Source organism: Mobula hypostoma, chromosome 7 (genome assembly GCF_963921235.1).
Source record: "Mobula hypostoma chromosome 7, sMobHyp1.1, whole genome shotgun sequence".
Lineage (NCBI taxonomy): Eukaryota > Metazoa > Chordata > Chondrichthyes > Myliobatiformes > Myliobatidae > Mobula > Mobula hypostoma.
Window position 1 is genome coordinate 113,617,946 of NC_086103.1, and position 21,055 is coordinate 113,639,000.

Below are 21,055 nucleotides of genomic sequence, written 5' to 3' on the forward strand. Positions count from 1 at the left end.
TTGGTCAGAGGCAGGGTGTTCTGACACCCCAACTATCTATAAGGTATTTTTCAGGAGTATGATGGTAGATTCTCTACAGCACTGAAGTAGCTGAAACCATGCAGGAAAATACTTCTGCTTGATTGGCATCTCATCCAATCTCCTTCAACTTAATTTCTTTGATTATCAATCCACTGTGCCTGCAATATAAAGCATTTACATAGTGAACAGACAGTTCAATAAACATCACTAGTGGTATTGTTTGCATGTTTGTTTGACTTCTTTCAGATGAAGAGTGTTATTTACCATGTATGGTGGTCTATCAAGGCACACCCAAATCACATAAGCATGCTGCAGTCTTCTTTTGGCCATTCACCTTCCTTAACTTCTTTGCATACCCATGCAGACATACCATTGAACTTTAAAAAAAACACCTTTGGAATATGACTATTAATGTACTTTAGGAACTGAACCAATAAGACCCAAGAACAGTACAACTGAAGCCGAATGACAAATAGTGAGGAATTTCATTGAGAAAGCCATTGTCAGCAGAGGAGGTGCTTGTGATGTTTTGATGGATTTGGAGATATTTTTTAATATGAACCAGCCACAGTTTTCAGAATAATGATGGATTGCTTCATGCTAAACAACATTGCATGGTAGCCTGTGCTAGAAATGCAAGCCCGGGAAGACAGAGCCTGTTGGAAGAGGAGCGGGAATCAAACACAAACATGAGAAGAACATCACAAATTGATTACCTGCAATGATTTCAATTACGCAATGTTCTCTTAGACTCCATTAATCCATTTAACTATTTTTTATCCCTACGTCCAAAAACACAAACTAGACCATTAAACAGCCATGCATGCCTTGTCTTCAACATCAGTCCTTTTATTGCAGAAGGTAACAACTAGAATTGGTCTTGACTTTAGTGGTATCAACAAACAATTGGATTGCGTTCTCTCGTGCACTTACTAATCTTCTCTTCTTCCTCTTCTTACAATCTTTATCCCAAACAACAACTATGCAATACAAAGGTAGGGAAGGCTACATAGTTCCATGCTCAGGCAGTTCAGATGCACTTGGCTGACATCCTCTGTTACTGTTCAACACTATGCAGCATCAGGCTACACGTGAATGAGATAGAGAAAGGCCGAGGGGAGAGTCTCACGATGGCGTTCAAGGTGTTTACTGCTCATTGAAGGTTTATGCCTTTGTAATGTTGATAGCAATATTTTTTTTCAACAAGTTCCAGACCACTCCAATCTTTTGAAGTCAATGCAAAGAGCTTTGACAGCACCAGCTGTAAGAAGACCAGCAGGGTGGTTCACGGGCAAGAGATCTAGATGCACTCTCTGTGGTCTAACCATCTCTGACAGGCTGTTCCCTGCTTCGTAGTGCATGTTGGGGTAATGAGGAGCAAAACAATCCCATAAAATTAGTCGAAGCAGTCCCGTGTCAGATTTGGTAGCAGGAAGATGTGATGGGGAGGAGCAACTACACTGTGAAGGTGAGCTCCAGCAGAATCTGGCTCAGTTACTTGGCTGAAGTGGTTGCCCTGCTCATTCTTGACATGAATTTATCATCACTGTCACTTAACAATCTGATATTTTCATTCTTTATTAACATTGCTGGAACCAGGCCGAATGAATAATAGGTTTCCAATTCACAGTGGTGCGATTTGTTCAATAAAATGGAAGTGTTTAACTTCCACTTTGAGGGATATATAAAATGACATCTTTATGTTAACAGTTTTAGAGGTATTGACTACTGAGGGAAGATATTTTGCAGTAGATACACACCACATTACTAATTCTGAACCCAAATATAGATCAAAAAATGTACTCATGATCCATTTTCTTTACAGACAGGTGGTATTTTCTGTTAACATCAAATCAGGATATCTTATCCATATGTTAAAATATAGATATAAAACACTTGGAAGCATATTAATATACAAATATGCAATTAGCATGTCATAACTAGAGAATTAATTCAAAGTAATTATTCTCTTAAGGAATTATTAATGTGGCAATGTCATAATGAAGGTAAAACCATCAAAACTGAAGACATTAAAGAAGACCAAGTTAATTAAAAATTGTAACCAATTAATGTTGAACAGTTGTTTAAAAAGCCATTACTCTGTGGGCTTCAAAGAGGCCTGCCAGCAATAATGAGTTCGAATTGGAACTGGAATTCATTTATTACTGTCACGTGTACCGAGATACAGTGAAAACCTTGTCTTGTGTGCTATTCATACCAATCAAATCATTGCACAGAGCTTTGAGGTAGAACAAGTTAAAAAAAATAACAATGCAGAATAAAGTGTGACAGCTACAGAGAAAGTGCAGGCAGGTAAGTAATAGTGAGTTCCCCACTACTGCCTGTAAGGACTTTGTACATTCCTTTCTTTAGCCACATGGGTTTCCTCCGGGTGCTTCGGTTTCCTCCCACAGTCCAAAGACATACAAGTTAGTAGGTTAATTGGTCATTGTAAATTGTCCTGTGATTAGGCTAGGGTTAAGTCAGGGGATTGCCGGGCAGTGTGGCTCAAAGGGCCCTATTCCACATGGTATCTCAATAAATAAAAGATCATAACAATCTAGGTTGTGAGATCAGGAGTCAATCTAATTGTACTATCATTCCACAATTTGAGCCCTTCTGAAAAGTAAAGATGGTGTAATGAGTCATAATTTCAACACAGCAGGGAGCTATGAGGAAAATAAGCATATAAGATGTTATAATGTAAAATGAGAAAATGCTGGAAATCTCAGCAGTTCAGGCAGCATCTGTGGAAAGAGAAACAGATAACAGTTCAGATGAAAGATCCTTTGTTCGTTGAAGTTCTTTTTTTCCCTTTCTATGGGTATGTCCTGACCTGCTGTAAATTTCAAGCACATTCTAGTTTTATATCAGAATTCTGACATCTGTAGATATTTCATTTCCACACAAGGAGGATTGGAAAGCTGAAAGTGACAACTGCATTGAAGACCGTGCTTATTGGTTCTCCATTTTTCCTGTTACTAGTTCATTGTAGCCATCTTCATCAGCAATAGTAATGTGTGCTTTTTCCAGATCTTCTGATGTGCTTTCTTTGAAAGCTCTTGTATCTTTCTGTCATTGGATTGACTACAATAGAAGACTTTTCCGATAAGGATGGAGAAGCACCATAAAACAGCAATCTGCAGTTGTCTAACATGATGACTGTAAAAAAAAATCTTCACCAGCTTGTTCTCAGAGTGAAATGAAATTGATGCCATGCAATAAGCCAAAAAGTGAAATTGTGCTGTTTTTATAGAGCTTCATCCAATAAATACACACAACTGGAATTTGACCATGAGGTTAACTGAGCCCTGCACAATTCTGTTTTCATTGTTATTTCCAGTGACTGTGAATATACAAAATTTTCTGTTTCATTTAGCAAGTTAGTAATGCTAAATATTCAGAGTTCTGCCAGAGAGAACTGCACAAAACCATTTAGGATCTCCCCCTCCCCCTCCCACTTTCAAATCTCTTACTAACTCTTCCTTCAGTTAGTCCTGACGAAGGGTCTCGGCCTGAAACGTCGACTGCACCTCTTCCTACAGATGCTGCCTGGCCTGCTGCGTTCACCAGCAACTTTCATGTGTGTTGCTTGATTCCAGCATCTGCAGAATTCCTGTTGTTAAAGAAATGATGATATCTTTTCCTCTGCCTGGTATGATGGAACCTTTGTATTCCATGTTTCACTAACATTAGTCCTTCTTTCTCCAAAATGTACCGGAGATATAAAAATATACCAACCTCACAGAAGAGAAAAGCTTCAACCTTGTCAAAGAGCAGCAAGTATGTAGTGCGCATCTAAAAAGATTGAAGCAATAGTAAGACAATACGTCATGTAATAGGAAAAACTAGATGAATCAGCAAACTCAACAGAGTGTCCACATGCTGCACTGGAATGAAAGCACAAATACAGGGCTTAATCTCAATTATTATGCAAGAAGAGTTGTCAGCCCACTTCAATTGGTCTCTTATCCTGAACTGCTAGAAGTTAGGAGGAATATCCCAGTCTTCTGTCTGTGCTAAAAGCTCAGCTAATTAATTTTCAGGTTGCTGTCACAATGAAGGGACAAGATTCAAAAATTTATTAAAAGCAATGTTATGGCTATAATGCATATGCAGCACCAAATGAAACTATACTACTTTGACCCGATACGATTTTGAAGTCTTTTTGTAAAGTTACCTTGATTGGAGCTTCATCTCAATAATGCATTTTGCCAGAAACAGACATATGTCGGAATTAATCGAAATATGAATGCAAATTGATTTAATAGGTCCAAGCAAGATAATAGCCTAGCCATTTCACAGTTAAAAATGAGGACTGCATTATGAGAAGAGTCAACAGGCACTCAGTTTGGAAACTAATGTGCGTATGCTCCAAACTATAGAAACTCTTGAGTTGTGATTCAAGCTATTTGTTGTTCTTCTGGTGCAGGATACATTTTCTTTTCATCCTTTTTGATAACTGAGCCTATTTTAAGGCTTAATTTACCCTCTTTGAATGTATGGTTCTGTCAAGCTTGTTTTAATTTGGAAAATAGAGATTTTGGTGGGATTAGCCCCAGCACGAATGTTTATTGAGTTTCAAGTTCTCCTAGTTTCAGATTTTCATTGGTGACTGCATTGATCCTCACTGACCTCCAAGTATCCATGGAAAATTTTCACCTTCAGCTGAAGGCCCATAATCTGACAAGCCCATAATCTTCAACAGCTGAAATTGTTTCCATAGATCTGCTGTACCAGATTACTGCTCATGAACTAAAAAGTTAAATTACCAATAACTCTTGGACAGCTGACACTTTTTGGGCAAGACTTTTTGTCTGAACCCACTGATTTCTTCCAGAACCTTCTGTGTTACAAAAATTAGGAATGTGTCATTTGTTTAGAGGACTTATTTCAAATATATGGAGGAATTGCAAACGTAGTCAAAATTTAAAGCTTCTTTCAGTTTCATTATATTGAGATCTTGTTGAAAGCTAATTAAATGCTACTCAGATTTAATTTTTGTTGGTTTCCCTTTAATGCACAGCTTCGTATTTTGTTCATGTTTGGCTCTCTGTAAATCTGGGTGTAGTGCTTCTGTCACAGAGATCATCGGAACCACAGCATTACAAAGCAATGCGTGTAAGTTGCCTGGCGTGTAGAAATTTCTACACTATCATTCTCCTTAATTATTGTGTCTCAGTCCACTGTGCAAATTAAGAGTTTCTAATGACCATGCACAAGGTTCTCAATAATTGCAGGCTTCCTTGTTTTTAAAACAGCCTTTGCAGATGCAGTAAATCAGACGATAGAGATGTTCCAGAATTAGCTGAATTTTGTGATCTATTCCTCCCTTTTAATAATCCTTACCTGGAAATGTGACTAATTCTGGTAGCCTCCCATTAGGAAATGCTTCCAGTTAATTCTCTGTTCTGTTTTCCAATATGTTGCCATCTCTCGGTCTTTTTCTGAGAAAGGAGTAGTAGCTCCATTTGTAGATAATATACTGTCCAAAGCATGGTGGATGCTGTCAGGTCAGGATACCTGAAATATTAATTCTTTGTGGAGGATTAATATCTTACAGACCTCAGAGAAGGAGCTGTTCTTAGAGTATCTTTGTCTTGTATGCATTAAATTTAGTTTGCATACTTTGATTGGAGGTATTTCTTAAGTTTGATATTCTGACTGCTAATCATATGACAAAAGGTATGGAATTACTGGCATCGTATCATATGACATTGGATCATACTTGTGGCCAATGTCAATGGAGGTACCTTATTACAGGAGTTTAGGGCTTTTATTTGCACTTTTGTGCCACTGCCTGATTCAGTTCCAAACAAAAAGAAGCCAAAGGAACACTATGGGTAGGGGAAAGCTCTCCTTGTTAAGTTCTCTCTAAGCCCCATTTCTTTTCCCCGGGGTTCTTCCACAGCATCTCCATTCGACATATGAGCCCCAATAATGTCAGAATTTTGAGCTTCACAGGCATGTCATTCATCAGTGTGTTCAGAGTTGGACCCTATATGAGAATGGTGTCAAAGGCCATTTCATATGTTTCATAACGTATGGTCTTGATACTCGTCCATTCATTGTGAGAATCCAGTCTGTGGATGTGCTCATTTATTGACATTGAAAATATGCTGCTATCAAAGCACATGATGCTTTGAGTGCAGATTTATATTATTCTGAATGGAATGTTAACGTTTCAGTGCACAACAAAGAATAGCAGTGTCAATTTGTTGGCAATACCATTGTTGGATATGACATTAAATCCAAAGCTTACTTGCATGTTTAATTGAATGGTAATAGTGATGCTGTTGAAAGAAGATTCATCTCACAATCAACACCACCTGAAGCAAATTTGATGCTCATTTGTATTAAAACTTTTTGATCTTTCTACGCGCAAAGCAACTGCCTTTCTATTCAATTTATGATACACGTAGTAGAACAAGATGAGAATAAACCCAAAATGAGCACAATTATTATACTTTACCTGTATATGCCTTCAGCACTGTAAGAAAGCAAGTGGTTATGTCAGGAGATGCATTAGGCCTCCTCTTTATATATCCAGGTGATATTTCAAATTTGTGGAAGACTTTGCAATATGCATCAGAAAGAGTTTTAAAAATGGTGGTATACCAAATGCTGTGCATTATTTCTCTGAGCAAAGGCATAACGGAAATAACTAAAGAGGAACAATAAACATTGAAAGATGTGGATCTAGTAAAGGTTGTATTATTATAGTGCAATGGGCCCATCTGCATCCTATTCCCCAGTGAATTAAATGTGAATATAATCGCACCAGCAGTAATGAATCTTAACACCTCATTAGTAGCAGTAAAGCCTGATTTATACTTCTGCGTCAACACGTCGCCGTAAGTACTGTGTCGCCGCAAACCCTACGCAAAGCCAACGCTGAACCTTACACGAGAGCCTGCGTTGCTGCGACGCGCACCTCTCCCAAAATGTAACCGTGCGTCGCAGCAACGCAGAATGCAACAGCTGTGATTGGTCCACTTGGTAGCATCTCATTTCATCCTACGCTGTAATAGCTTCCCATTGGGCGACTGAAGGGCAGGTAAGGAACTCGGGCTTCAATGCTTTCCATAAAGCTTTACAGAGCTCCAAAATTATGGAGGAGGCATTTCGCTTTTACAAAAAAAAGGCACTCGCGTCTTGTTTACCCCAAGAAAGACTACCATGACCATGAAGCCTTGTGCGGGCAGGTGAGTGTGCATGCGTGACTTGCGCGAATTGCAGAGCGACGCAGACACACCAACGCAAAAGTATAAATGCTCACAACGCACATAGGCCACTTGCATAGGTTACGGCGTCCAGTTAACGCAGAAGTATAAATAGAAACCATAGAAACCATAGAAACTACAGCACAGAAACAGGCCCTTTGGCCCTTCAGGCTTAAGAGTGATTACAGGGACTATCTTAGAGCCCTACTTTGTACCTGTTGGATCTCTGAGGTAGATACTATTTGTTGAAGTCACCTACTGTGTTCAAGATGCATCTGGTGAATTAACTGGGTCGAAGTCTTCGTCACAGTATAGTGATCACCTTGTGGCATGCGTTTAAATAAATTCTGTAGATAGTTTTTCTTAGTTTGAAAGGCTGGCTTTTACAATCTAACTGAAAAGATATCTGAGGTCATTTATGATGCTAACCCTCTGCTATTGGCATTCTGCATTTCTCTCTGCTCTTTGCTCACCTTTTAAGTGCAATTTTGTGATTCCCTTCTGAGACCAATTACAACACTTGGAAGAGCATATTTCTAATATAGAGTGGATGGGAATCAATTATACTGATATGCTGATTTAAGCTCCGATAAAGAGCTTGGAGTCATTTAGAAGCAGTCTGTATGTCACAGAGAGAGAGAGAGAAAAAAAAACTCAATGCAAGGGACTTTTTCCTTACCGTTATTCTCATATTTTGAAACAAAATATGGTTAGGTTGATTTTCTTGCCATGTGGTTAAAAAAGCTGAATTCTGCAAAAAGAACAAAATATTTTATTTGCCCAGTAACTGCACGCTCTATTGTGATTAAGATACCAATGTACTGTAAAGATACAACCTGTAATCTCCATGTCATCCCACAGTTTCTTGTTACCCTATACCTCATGTTATATACCACTGTAAAGATGCATTGCTGCTCGATTTTATTTAGGGTCCCTCATATTAGTAAAGATTGTGTACTTAGAGTTACTGCTATGTCACATTTCCCATTATTATATGTCACTTCCTGCAAAAATTTCAACAAAAATATTAATTAATCAACATTAGTGTTCTTTATATCCCTTCTAACATCTTGCATGGATCTATATTCCGCAAGGATTCCATCTAAGTACCAGGTCAGTGCCAATGCAGTTCTCTCCACGTCTTAATATGTAATTAATACTGTTGATTCCAGTTAATTGAGCCATTGGTTAATCAGGGCAGCCTCTTATTTGGGACAACTCTTAAAGAACAAAAACAAATCAAGAAAATAGCCGAGATTCCCTTTGCTTATTTGAAACACTGTGCCACTGTATTGGGACAGGAGGCTGCTGTCAAACAGTTTCTAACTAGCATCAGTTGCATGCACATCGTGTGGCTGTTAGACACTACACTGTGCTTAGAGCGAGCAGTGTTTTATATAGTGTCACATTCGTGTGCTTGTTTTCAAAAAGCAGTGATTTTTGTCACACATTGTTGGCAAGAAAATCAGCAGTAAGACAATTCAGTACTGTTTTGCTCACTCTTGTTTCAAGCATTTAGTCTTGGAGATGCCAGACAGTGCAAGGAATGAAAATGAAATTATTTCACTGCTTCAATAAGTTAGGAACTACAAAAAATTTGAAGGTATCAGCAAGCATTTTGCATGTTACAATGAAAAAGAAGATTGGAGGATACAATCATCAAAAACATTGTTTGAAGGCACTCCGTTATTTGTACTAGGTTTCCGTGCTGACTTTGTTCACTTACAGTCAATCAAAAGAACGTGGCAGCATACACCGGAGGAATTCTTCCTTCAGTAAATATAGGAACCAATACACAGTTTTATAGTACTGTAGTAGTTTTGGTAGAGTTCTAATTTGTTCTGTATTTCATTGAAATACATAATTAGTTACTCAGTTAAATAGTGGTTTGTCTTTTTTATACCTTTTCTAAGCCATTTCCATGAATATTCTGTTAATTGGGGCAGCCGCTTAATTGGACCAAAATGTACTGGTCCTGATGAATCCACTGTGTTTAAAATTGTGGAAGAAAGTGGCATTTAGTAATTGGAAATAAAGCATAGCAATAACTCTTGAGTATATAACCCTCACTAAAATGAGGGAATTTCCAATAAACCATGGCCTTTCTGCAGTGGAACTATTTGAAATCAGTTGGACAAGAAACACTACATCTTTCTGCTTCCAAACCCGAGATGGCACAAAGGGTAAAGCTTGCTTATTGCAACAATAACAACTGACTATGCTATTTTTGATAAGTTTAAATAATCATTATTAGATGACTGACTGGTGAGGAAAAATGGTGGAAATTTTTTGAAAATTATCAGAGCCATAATTTCAGCCTTTAGAAGTAAAGGCTTCAGATCAATGGGACTTTTATCAAGTTAAATTAAGTCACTCTAAATTGCAGGTGAGTAAACCATCGGTTTTAATAAATTACCCACAGAGGAGTGGTAAAGTGTGATGATTTATTGGCTCTAAAAACAAGTGTATGTTTTTTTAAACTCTACCTACTGTACATTCCTGTCAATAGTGCTAGCAACAAGAACATTTCTTTTTAATATTGCCTTATGTGCTTACAGGATTTCGGAATTTGCATATAGATGACCAAATGACCCTTATTCAGTACTCATGGATGGGTTTGATGGTATTTGCAATGGGATGGCGGTCATATAAGCACGTCAAAGGAAAAATGCTGTACTTTGCTCCAGATCTGATTTTTAATGAGTGAGTAAATGCATCCTTTTGTTTTCCCTAAATTTATACAAATTTGGTGTCATGGTTTGCACATTCAAAACAGGTTATGATTTGAAGTCTGAAGTAATAGTCTGGTCATTATTGACTAAGTTGAGCCAACTTCTAATGAACCCATTCCTGGTTCAGATTGTGATGAAATTTTGCATTTTTATGGGTAATTGTGGAATTCTGACTCAAGCTTCAGATTAGATTTTAGTACATCTGAGGTCCTGCTGAGTGGAACACAGATGTGCTGCACAATGGAACTGAAGGCACCTTGCGTCTGATCTAGGGAGGGCGGGTTGATTTGAGGAAGGTAGCTCCATTCATTTAAAAGGTACTGTTACCCTTTTGGTAGAAGCAAAGCTCGGGTAAGTACTTAGAAATATTTTTCTTTATTTTATATGGCCATAAGACTTAGGAGCAAATTAGGCTATTCGGCCCATCAAGCCAACTCTGCCATTTCATCATGACTGAACGATTTCTCTCTCAATCCCTATCTCCTGCCTTCTCCGCGTAACTTTTCATACCTTGACCAATCAAGAATCTATCAACCTCTGCTTTAAATACACCCAATCACCTGGCCTCCATAGCCATCCTTGGCAATAAATTCCGCAGATTCACCAACTTCTGGCCGAAGAAATTGCGCCTAATTTCCATTCTATCTAAATGGACGCCCCTGTATTCTGAGGCTGTGGCCTCTGGTCCTGGATTCAGGAAACACAGGCAACACAGGAAACATCCTCTCCACATCCACCCTATCTAGGCCTTTCAATGTTCAATGCGATCCCCCTTCATTTTTCTAAATTTCAGTGAATAAAAGCCCAGAGACATCAATACCTCATCATATGATAAGCCCGGAATAATTCCTGGAATCAGTCTCATGAACCTCCTCTGAACTTTCTCCAATCTCAGCACCTCCTTTCTTAAATAAGCAGCCCAAAATTGCTCAGAATACTCCAAGTGAGGCCTCACTAGTGACTTATAAAGCCCCAGCATTACATCCTTACTTTTATATTCCAGTTCTCTCAAAATGAATGCTAGCATTGCATTTGCCTTCCTCACCACTGACTCAACCTGCAAATTAACCTTTAGGGATTCTAGCACAAGTACTTCCAATTACCTTCACACCTCAGATTTTTGAATTTTCTGCTCAGTTAGAAAATAGTCTATGCTTTTATTCTTTCGATCAAACTGCATGACCATGCACTTCCAGACACTGTATTCCATTTGCCACTTCTTTGCCCATTTTCCTAATCTGTCAAAGTGCTTTTGCAGCCCCACCCTCCCCCGTTACCTTCATCCAAATCATTGACATACAATGTAAAAAGAAGTGGTCCCAACACTGACCCTTATGGAAAACTACTGTCACCAGCAGCCAACCAGAGAAGGCTCCTTTTATCCCCACTCTTAGCCTCCTACCAATCAGCCAAAGGTCCAGAGAAAACAGGATCTCCCAGTGGCCACACATTTTAATTCCACATCCCATTCCCATTCTGATATGTCTATCCACGGCCTCCTCTACTGTAAACATGAAGCCACACTCAGGTTGGAGGAACAACACCTTATATTCAGTCTGGGTAGCCTCCAACCTGATGGCATGAACATTGACTTCTCAAACTTCCACTAATGCACTACCTCCCCCTCATACCCCATCTGTTATTTATTTATATACACACATTCTTTTTCTCTCTCTCCTTTTTCTCCCTCTGTCGCTCTCACTATACTCCTTGCCCATCCTCTGGGCTTCCCCCCTCCCCCCTTTCCTTCTTCCTAGGCCTCCTGTCCCATGATCCTCTCATATCCCTTTTGCCAATCAACTGTCCAGCTCTTGGCTCCATCCCTCCCCCTCCTGTCTTCTCCTATCATTTCAGATCTCCCCCTCCCCCTCCCACTTTTAAATCTCTTACTAGCTCTTCTTTCAGTTAGTCCTGACGAAGGATCTCGGCCTGGCCTGCTGCGTTCACCAGCAACTTTGATGTGTGTTGTTTGAAATTCCAGCATCTGCAGACTTCCTCGTCAAAGCTCCATCCGTGCTATTATCTTTCCTCAGGCTCTTATCTCGTTAAGCGAGGGGTCCCCAACCTTCTTTGCACCGCAGACCGGTTTAATATTGACAATATTCTTGTGGACTGGTCGACCGTGGGGGGGGGGGGGGGGGGAGGGTGTAGGGTTGCCAACGGACAAGAGTAGCAGTCAAATATGGGACACTTGGGTTTACCCCGAGAAAGACTACCATGACCATGAAGCCTTGTGCGGGCACTTGTGTGCGCATGCGTGACTTGTGCATATGTGAAGTGCGCATGTGTGTATGTGCTGATATTTTTTTCCACAAATCATTTTTGGCTTAATCTTCCCAACTACACTGTACATACATTATTTCTACTTAATATAGGCTGTGTATTTATCATATCATTCCTGCTTTTACTATATGTTAGTGTTATTTTAGATTTTATGTGTTATTTGGTATGATTTGGTAGGTTATTTTTTGGGTCTGGGAGCGCTCAAAGATTTTTCCCATATAAATTAATGGTAGTTGCTTCTTTGCTTTACGCCATTTCAGCACGAAAGGTTTCATAGGAACGCTCTACCTTAGTGGGGGAAATACGGGACAAGGGCAGTCCCATATGGAACAAACCAATTTAGCCCAATATACGGGATGTCCTGGCAAATACGGGACAGTTGGCAACCTTATATTTAAGTTCAACAGTGCGTGACAGGGAATGAGGAAAGGTGCAGCTGACTCATATCGTTTCCTCACGGCCCGGTAGCACATGCTTTGCGGCCCAGTACCAGTCCGCGGCCTGGTGGTTGGAGATCGCTACGTTAAGCAACCTCATGAGTGGCACCTTGTCAAAGGCCTTCTGAAAATTCAAGTACACAACATACACTGATTCACCTTTGTCTATACTGTTTGTTACTATCTCAAGTAATTCCAACAGATTTATTAGGCAAGATTTACCTTTAAATCTTTAAGTCCTTTAAGTCCATGCTGACTTCAGTCTATTTTATCATCCGCCTCCAAGTACTCCAAAACTACATCCTTAACAATCAAATCCGAAACCTTCCCATGCACTGAGGTCTGGCTAACTGGCCTATAATTTACTTTTTTCTGCCTCCCTGTCTCATTAAAGAGTGGAGTCACATTTGCAATTGTCCAGTTCCCTGAAACCATTCCAGAATCTAACGTTTCTTGAAGGATCATTACTAATGCTTCCACAATGTCTCAAGCTGCCTCTTTCAGATCCCAGTGGGGTGGTCAGTCTGGTCCAGGTGACTTATCTACCTTCAGACTTTTCAGTTTCCAGGAGAACATAGTGACAGTAACTGCATTTTCTTCTGCCCTCTGACACTTTCGAATTTCTGGCATACCACTACAGTCTTCCACAGTGGAGACTGATGCAAGATACTTACTGTGTTCAACTGACATTTCCTTGGCCCCCATTACAACCTCTCCAGTGTCATTTTCCAGTTGTCTACGATCTACTTTCACCTTTCTTTTACTCTTTATATATCTGGAAAAAAACTTTTGTATCCACGTGGATGTTATTTGCTATGTTACTACTCTCCTTATGGCTTTTTTCTGTTGGTATTTAAAGGTTTCACAACCTTCTAACTTCCCACTAATTTTTGCTCTATTACAGTATATGCCCTCTCTTCGACTTCCCTTGTCAGCCACAGTTGCATCATCCTGCCTTCAGAATACTTCTTCTTTGGGGTGTATCTATCCTGCACCTTCCCAATTACTCCCAGAAACTCCAGCCAGTGCTGCTCTGCCATCATCCCTCAAGTGTACTCTTCCAATCAAATTTAGCCAGCTCCTCTCTCATGCTTCTGTAATTCCCTTTACTCCACTGTAAAACTGACACATCTGACTTTAGATTCTCCCTCACAAGTTGCAGGGTGAATTCCATCATATTATGATCACTGCCTCCTAAGGGTTCCTTTACCCTAATCTCCCGAATTAAATCTGGTTCACTGCACAATACTCAATCCAGAATCACGGATCCCCTAGTGGGCTCAACCACAAGCTGCTCTAAAAAACTATCTTATAAGCCTTCTAGAAATTCTCTCTCTCGGGGTCCAACACCAACCAGATTTTCCCAATCTATCTGCATATTGAAATCCCCCATGACTATTAGAATATTGCCCTCTTTATATACTTTTTCTATTTCCCATTGTAATTTGTAGCACTCATCCTGGCTGTTGTTCACAGGCCTGTATGTAACTTCTTCAGGGTCTCTTTACCCTTGCAGTTTCTTAACTCTGCCCACAAGGATTCTGCAAATTCCGATTTCATGTCACCTCTTTCTAATTAAATGATTTCATATTTTTCCAATGGAGCCAGACCAACCCCTCTGCCTACCTGTCTGGCTTTTTGATGCAGTGTGTATCCTTTGATGTTAAACTTCCAATTATGATCTTTCAATCATGACACAGTGATGCTCACAATATTTTCTGTTTAATTTATTATTACTGTTTTAGTACATGTTAATTTATAAATAATATTTGTTCTTTTTTATACCTGGATCATATTGCTAAGTATTTTTGATATCAGGAAAAACTTATAAGCACTTCAGAATCTTTGAGGGTGGCATTGGCAGTTGCAGGATCTCAGATGGAGCCGATTCTGTGTCTTGGAAAACCTCTTGTGTGCCAGGAATCTACTAACCTGGTATTTTCCAAACAGGAAATGTAATCCGGGCTGGCAGACAACCAGGGACAGTTTATGTGGGGATATCATACAGATGGTATAGAGAAGCAACGATGTTATTGAAATTGTTTTCTATTCGCTTTGAGCCACACACAAACAGTACTTTGGAAGTTTGAATAAAGCATTCACCTTAAGTTGCTTGGAGAAGTTAAATGATTGAAAGGCCAAAACTATCTCTGAACAAAACAAAATGAAAAAAATGAACAACATCAACTTCACTAACTTCCGCTAAGGCCCCACCTCCCCTCGTACCCCATCTGTTACTCATTTTTATGCACACATTATTTCTCTCACTCTCCTTTTTCTCCCTCTGTCCCTCTGAATATACCTCTTGCCCATCCTCTGGGTCCCCCCCTCCTCCTTGTCTTTCTTCCCAGACCTCTTGTCCCATGATCCTCTCATATCCCCTTTTGCCTATCACTTGTCCAGCTCTTGGCTCTATCCCTCCCCCTCCTGTCTTCTCCTATCATTTTGGATCTCCCCCTCCCCCTCCAACTTTCAAATCCCTTACTCACTCTTCCTTCAGTTAGTCCTGACAAAGGGTCTCGGCCTGAAACGTCGACTGCACCTCTTCCTACAGATGCTGCTTGGCCTGCTGCGTTCACCAGCAACTTTGATGTGTGTTGTCTGAACAAAATTACCAGCTTTTCCAAAATGAAGGAAAATAGACAAAATAAAGGAAACGGGTAACAAATGAGAGTCAAACCCCTTGGATGGATTAAGAGGTATCACAAATTGTTGTCTATAAACCTGTTATTTTTTTATGTATTACTCATTTACACTAATCTCCTTCACTATCTTATGCTTCTTTCAGTACATTTTATTTGTCTCAGCAAAAGAAGATCCAAAGTGGGCTTCAGCTGGGTAAATTCTAGCTGATAGAGACCACATATACAGTATATTTAAAAGTTATCTAAAGCAGGGGTCCCCAACCTTTTTTGCACCATGGACTGGTTTAATATTGACAATATTCTTGCGGACCAGCCAACAGGGGTGGGGTGTGTTCAAGTTCAACAGTGCATGACAGGGAATGAGGAAGGATGCAGCTGACTCATATCGTTTCATATCACCAAATCATATCATTTCCTCGCGGCCCGGTGATTGGGGACCACCGATCTAAAGCTGATTAGTTGGGAATGAAAGGAACCTGCTGATCATCCTGAATGATTCACCAGTTAACTCATTGATATTGTATATATAAAATCTAAATTAATATTGTTGTCTTGGAATTAATATTTGAGGACAGCATTGCCCTCACAACCCAGTAGTAATAATATTACACATTAACTTTGGATATCATTGCTGAAGGTGAAAAGAATATTTAATCTGGTCTCCTGCAGAGGGATTCATTCTCTGACAGTTACAGAAGGACATGCTGATGTATAGAAGCATTTTTTCCCATTTCCTCTGCTATGATTTTTTCAGAATTTCCGAGAAACACATAAATTTTCCTTTTTCAAAGAATAAAATAAACCTGAATTACAAGCAGTGGCTACTTTAAACATCAGAATGGGGAAGAAATGTGATCTAAGTGACTTTAAACATTGAATGATTGTTGGTGCCAGATGGAGTGATTTGAGTATCTCAGAAACTGCTTAACTCCTGGAATTTTCATGCACATAAAACTTTAGAATTTACAGATAATGGTGCATAAACAAACAAAAAAAATCCAGTGAGTGTCTGTTCTGTGGGTGAAAATGACATGAGAATGAGAGAGGTCAGAGGAAAATGCTAGATTTGTTCAAGCTGGCATGAAGGGGGAAGTAACTAAATTAACCATGCATTCCAACAGTGGCGCACAGAAGAGCATTTCTGAGTGCAAAATGTGTTGAACCTTGAAGTGGATGGGCTACATCAACAGAAGACCATGAACATAAACCCAATAGCTACTTTATTAGGTACAGAAGGTACCTAATAAAGTGGTCCCTGAGTATATTAACAATAATTTTAGAATTATATAACAAAACCTCTCTGTCTCCATGAGATACAGTACATAATTGTAAATAAATAGCTGCAGAGAAGCCATTACACAAGTTGCTAATAAAGTTTAACACACAAATTGGGAGCAAGCAAACATGAAGCAAGACCAAACTCATGCTAAATTATTTATGTTATGTTGATAAGTTAATGATTCTGTTATGACATAGGCACAGACATCCAGCACAAAACTGCAACAGATAATGGGGATAGAGCTGGCATTTTTTTTCAATAATCCTCCTGACCACTTTCTCTCCTAGTGTACCACAGTACTAATTTTATAACTCATTATTACTACACCATAAACTAAGATGAATCTTATGGTATTAAAGAAACGTCTGCAAAGTTTACCTCAGAGGGCAGTAACCTTTTCTAAGTATTTCCCTTGGGTGGCTGTTAGCTGTATTTCTACAGTAAAGCAGGACCCAGGAAGTTTATTTCATTGAATTACGTTACTCAGCCATAGTAAGCAGTTTCCTGTTACACATTACAGAGTAGGGAAACTGGTATCTGGTAACTGCCCACATCATTGCATTTTAACTCAACCTATACATCATTCCCGCATTTTCTCTCTTACTTCAAACCTGATGTATTTCCCTATGCCGTTATTGGCAAAGGGTCACAGCCCCAAAATATCAACCGTATTCCTTTTCAACTGTTGCCTGGTCTGCTGAGTATTTCCAGTATTTTTTATGTTTTTGTTACCAATATTTATGGTTTTCATCTGCAGTTGCACTCATTGATGTGTCAAAAATGCCCTTAACTCAGTAGAATTTCGAATCCTAACAGAATCTTACACATCCAGTCTGTGCAATCTACCAATCTAACCACCATGTAATGAGACCATCAAGATTAAATATTTAACAATGCAACAACTTCTGTGAAAACATTTTCCATATGCTGTGATCCCACCCAAATTTCTAAATTCCCTCAGGCAACTTTCTTCACTATTCACGATCTTAGCAATTTTTTGCGACGTTATGAACCAAATCTCTTACATTCTCATCCAAGTAACTCCTGTAACAAACAACAAAGGTCTCAGTACAAATCTCTCTGACATGCAACTTGTAACAGACTTCCAGGTAGAAAACACTCCATTAACTACTATCCTCTGCATCTTATCTCCAAGCCAATTTTTGATCCACTTCACCAACATGCCTTAACTTTCCGGACCAGCCTACCATGTGGGACCTTGTCAAAAGCTTTACCAGAGTTCATGTAAACCAGATCTACCATTCTACTTGTCCTGCTTAAATTGATCAAATGGAGGGGTCCAGCATAGTTTTTGCTACCATGTGGTTTAAAGTAAAATAATCCTGAATTTGAAATAATTTAATTGTCTAAAATCATTTGGGCCTCCTTAAACTTAATTCTTTCTATTTCCAGGTGAAATTGCATCAACTGGGAATTTGAACTAGGTCACTAGTAGTCAGGTCATCAACATGCAAAGTATTCAAGAAGGATCTAGTGCTTTCTCAGCGTATATGACGAATAAACTCTTCTCGAGCTTCCAGCCGAGTATAGGTATTGATTTTAACTAACATTTTGATGACAAACTCTGCCATCTTCTTCAGGGAAGATGCCTGGGCATGTCCGATACAGTGGTATTTATACACCCATCATCCATCCCTCCTGATTGGTTAGTCCTCATCCAATCAGTTTTCCACTCTCCACCTTGTTTACAATCGAATTCCAGTTCTTACTTAAAGTGAGACCTTCGTCTTTGTTAAAATCCTTTTCCTCTGGTTTTATTTAAATGGCTTCCTTCACCAGGTAGTCCCCAAAGCTATTGGCACAGTAGATTTGTGCCTTTGAAGTCAATCCTATACGCTCTGTTACCACCAATTTCTCTGGGTAACCCAAATAGACACACCTCCTGTGCTCTTTGATGCGGGTTTCTACCATGCAGATATACGCTGCTCCGCATTCACAGTGAATCCTGTGAATGCCAGCCATATGGAGTCCCAAGTCACATTTCACCCGCATAACCCGGGATTTCAGCTTCCTTACGGGTTTGGGGATGGTACTAAACTGGTATTTCTTCAGGATCCTGGTGATCCTTCCAGAAACCATGGAAATATAGGGAAGACAGGCGGTAGTGATGGGAGAACCACTCAATGTTGGGAGGCATGACAGTGGCTGTTATTGTTGAGGTAGAAGTCAGTGTGAGTGGTTTTCCCATAGACACCATGTCTGAGGCTACCTTCTAAATTTGGTTGTATTAGAATGTCCAGGAATGGGAGGCAACCATTCTTCTCCATCTTCATCGTAAATTGAATGTTTGTATGTATACTGTTCAGATGGTCATGGAACTGTTGGACTCCATGGGCCCACACTATGAAGGTGTCATCGACATATCTGAAGAAGCATTTGGGGCGTGAGGGCAATGATCTCAGAGCCCTCTCCTTAAAGTTCTCCATGTAGAAATTAGCAATAGCCAGTGACAATGGCCACTCCACCCATTTGATCATTGTAATTCCCCTTATAGAGAGAGGTGATGTAAGAGTGTGTTCAAAAATGTCAATGGTACCATTATCAAACCTTGAACACAGAAGGACTAAGCTGATCCTTAATGGGAAGTCTTGTGAACAGGGACACCAAATGGAAATTGACCATTATGTCCTCCGGGTTCAAGGTTTGATAAGGGTACTATTGTTTTATTTTGTTTTTTTGAACACACCCTTATATCAATGTACTTCCTCTGTAACAGCCCCCATCTTACCTCCCAACATGGAGCGGTTCATTCTGCTTTGTTTAACCGTGCAAAAACTATTTCAGAATCAGAGTGTCTCCATGAGGAAACAAGACAATTATGCACATTGTTCCTACAGAACGGCTACAAGGTGAAGTTAATTAATAAGGCCCTTAAAAGGGCTGATGAAAAAAAATTAAAAAACCTAACAACAAGGAGGAACCCGTTGCTACTGCCTGTCTTCCCTATATTTCCATGGTTTCTGGGAGGATCGCTGGGATCCTGAAGAAATATCAGATTAATATCATCTAGGAACCCATAAAGAAGCTCAAATCACAGCTTAAGTCAAAGATGAACTGGGACTCAGAATGGCTGGCATTTACAGGATTCCCTGTGAATGCGAGGCAGCGTATATCAGCCAGGTGTGATGCATGGTGAAAACTCGCATCAAGGAGCACAGGAGGTGTATCCATCTGGGTTACCCGGAAAAATCTAACTAATGCTAATGGCTTTTGGGACCACCTGCTAAAGGAAACTATTGAAATAAAACTAGAGGAAAAGAATTTTAACGAAGATGGAAGATTCGCTGTTAGTAAAAACTGGAATTTGATCATAAACAAGCTGGGAGAGTGGAAAACTGATTGGATGTGGACTATATAAATACCACTGGACAGCTCTAGACTAGACATGCCCAGGCATCATCCCTGATGACAATACAGAGTTTGTCATTGAAACATCAGTTAAAATCAATACCTGGAAGCCCGTTAAGTGTTTATTCATGCAAAGTATTCCTTTCTGCTTTTTGATACTCTTTTAGCTTCAAGCAAGACAAAAAGCAAAAAGCAAAGCACACAGAAATTTGACAAGTGGACATTGTTAAGATGTCTGGGATGCCTAACATTCAGCAGACCAGAACACAAGAAGTTCCACAGGTGCTGGAAATCCAGAGTAAAACGCTCAAAGTGCTGGAGATACTCAGCAGGTCAGGCAGCATTTATGGAGGAGAATAAAGAACTGACATTTCAGGCTGAGACCCTGCATCAAGACAAAGGGCCTAGATGAGGAATTTTGATGTTTTATTTCAAATTTTCAGGACATACAGCTTTTATTCATTTTTCCATGTTGAGTTATCACTCTTCCTAACAGAGAAAAAAAACATTTTGCTGGATCTAGTAGTGCTGTACTCTCGTTATGAATAAGAAAGCATGCTATATTAGTGAGATGCCCAGTGACTTGGGACCATTTGCATCATGGGAGAAGGTTAATGAACAGGTACCAAGGGCAAAACGGTCTATCTGGCTATGATTCTGATAAGTGCCTGGTAATGTTGAATAAGCTGCACAAAAGCAATTAGCAGATGAAAGATAATGCTTTTATATGGTGCATGTCATCTTATTATAAGACCATAAGACCATAAGACATAGGAACAGCATTTTGCCATTTGGTTCCACCATTTCACTACGGCTGATGTATTATCCCTCTCCACACCATTCTCCTGCTTTCTCCCTGTAACCTTTGATGTCCTTACTAATTAAGACACTATCAACCTTCTTTTTAATGTACTGAATGTTTGGCCTCCATAGCCATCCGTGGCAATGAATTCCATAGATTCACCAACCACGGGCTAATGAAATTCCTCCTCATTTCTGTTCTGAAGGGACAGCCTTGTACTCTGAGGTTGTACCTTCTGATTCTAGACTCCCCCACAATAGGAAG

The 21,055-nt window shown here is 39.6% G+C and overlaps 1 protein-coding gene across 3 annotated transcripts in view; it reads left to right on the plus strand.

Annotated features, from left to right (window-relative positions):
* Nucleotides 1-21,055, plus strand: part of LOC134349462 (progesterone receptor-like) — a 342,340-nt gene that overhangs the window by 238,680 nt on the left and 82,605 nt on the right. For all 3 annotated transcript variants that reach the window (XM_063053804.1, XM_063053805.1, XM_063053806.1), the window contains one exon: nt 9,803-9,947. In XM_063053804.1, coding sequence (XP_062909874.1) covers nt 9,803-9,947 — 145 coding nt within the window. The remainder of the gene's footprint in view (nt 1-9,802; nt 9,948-21,055) is intronic.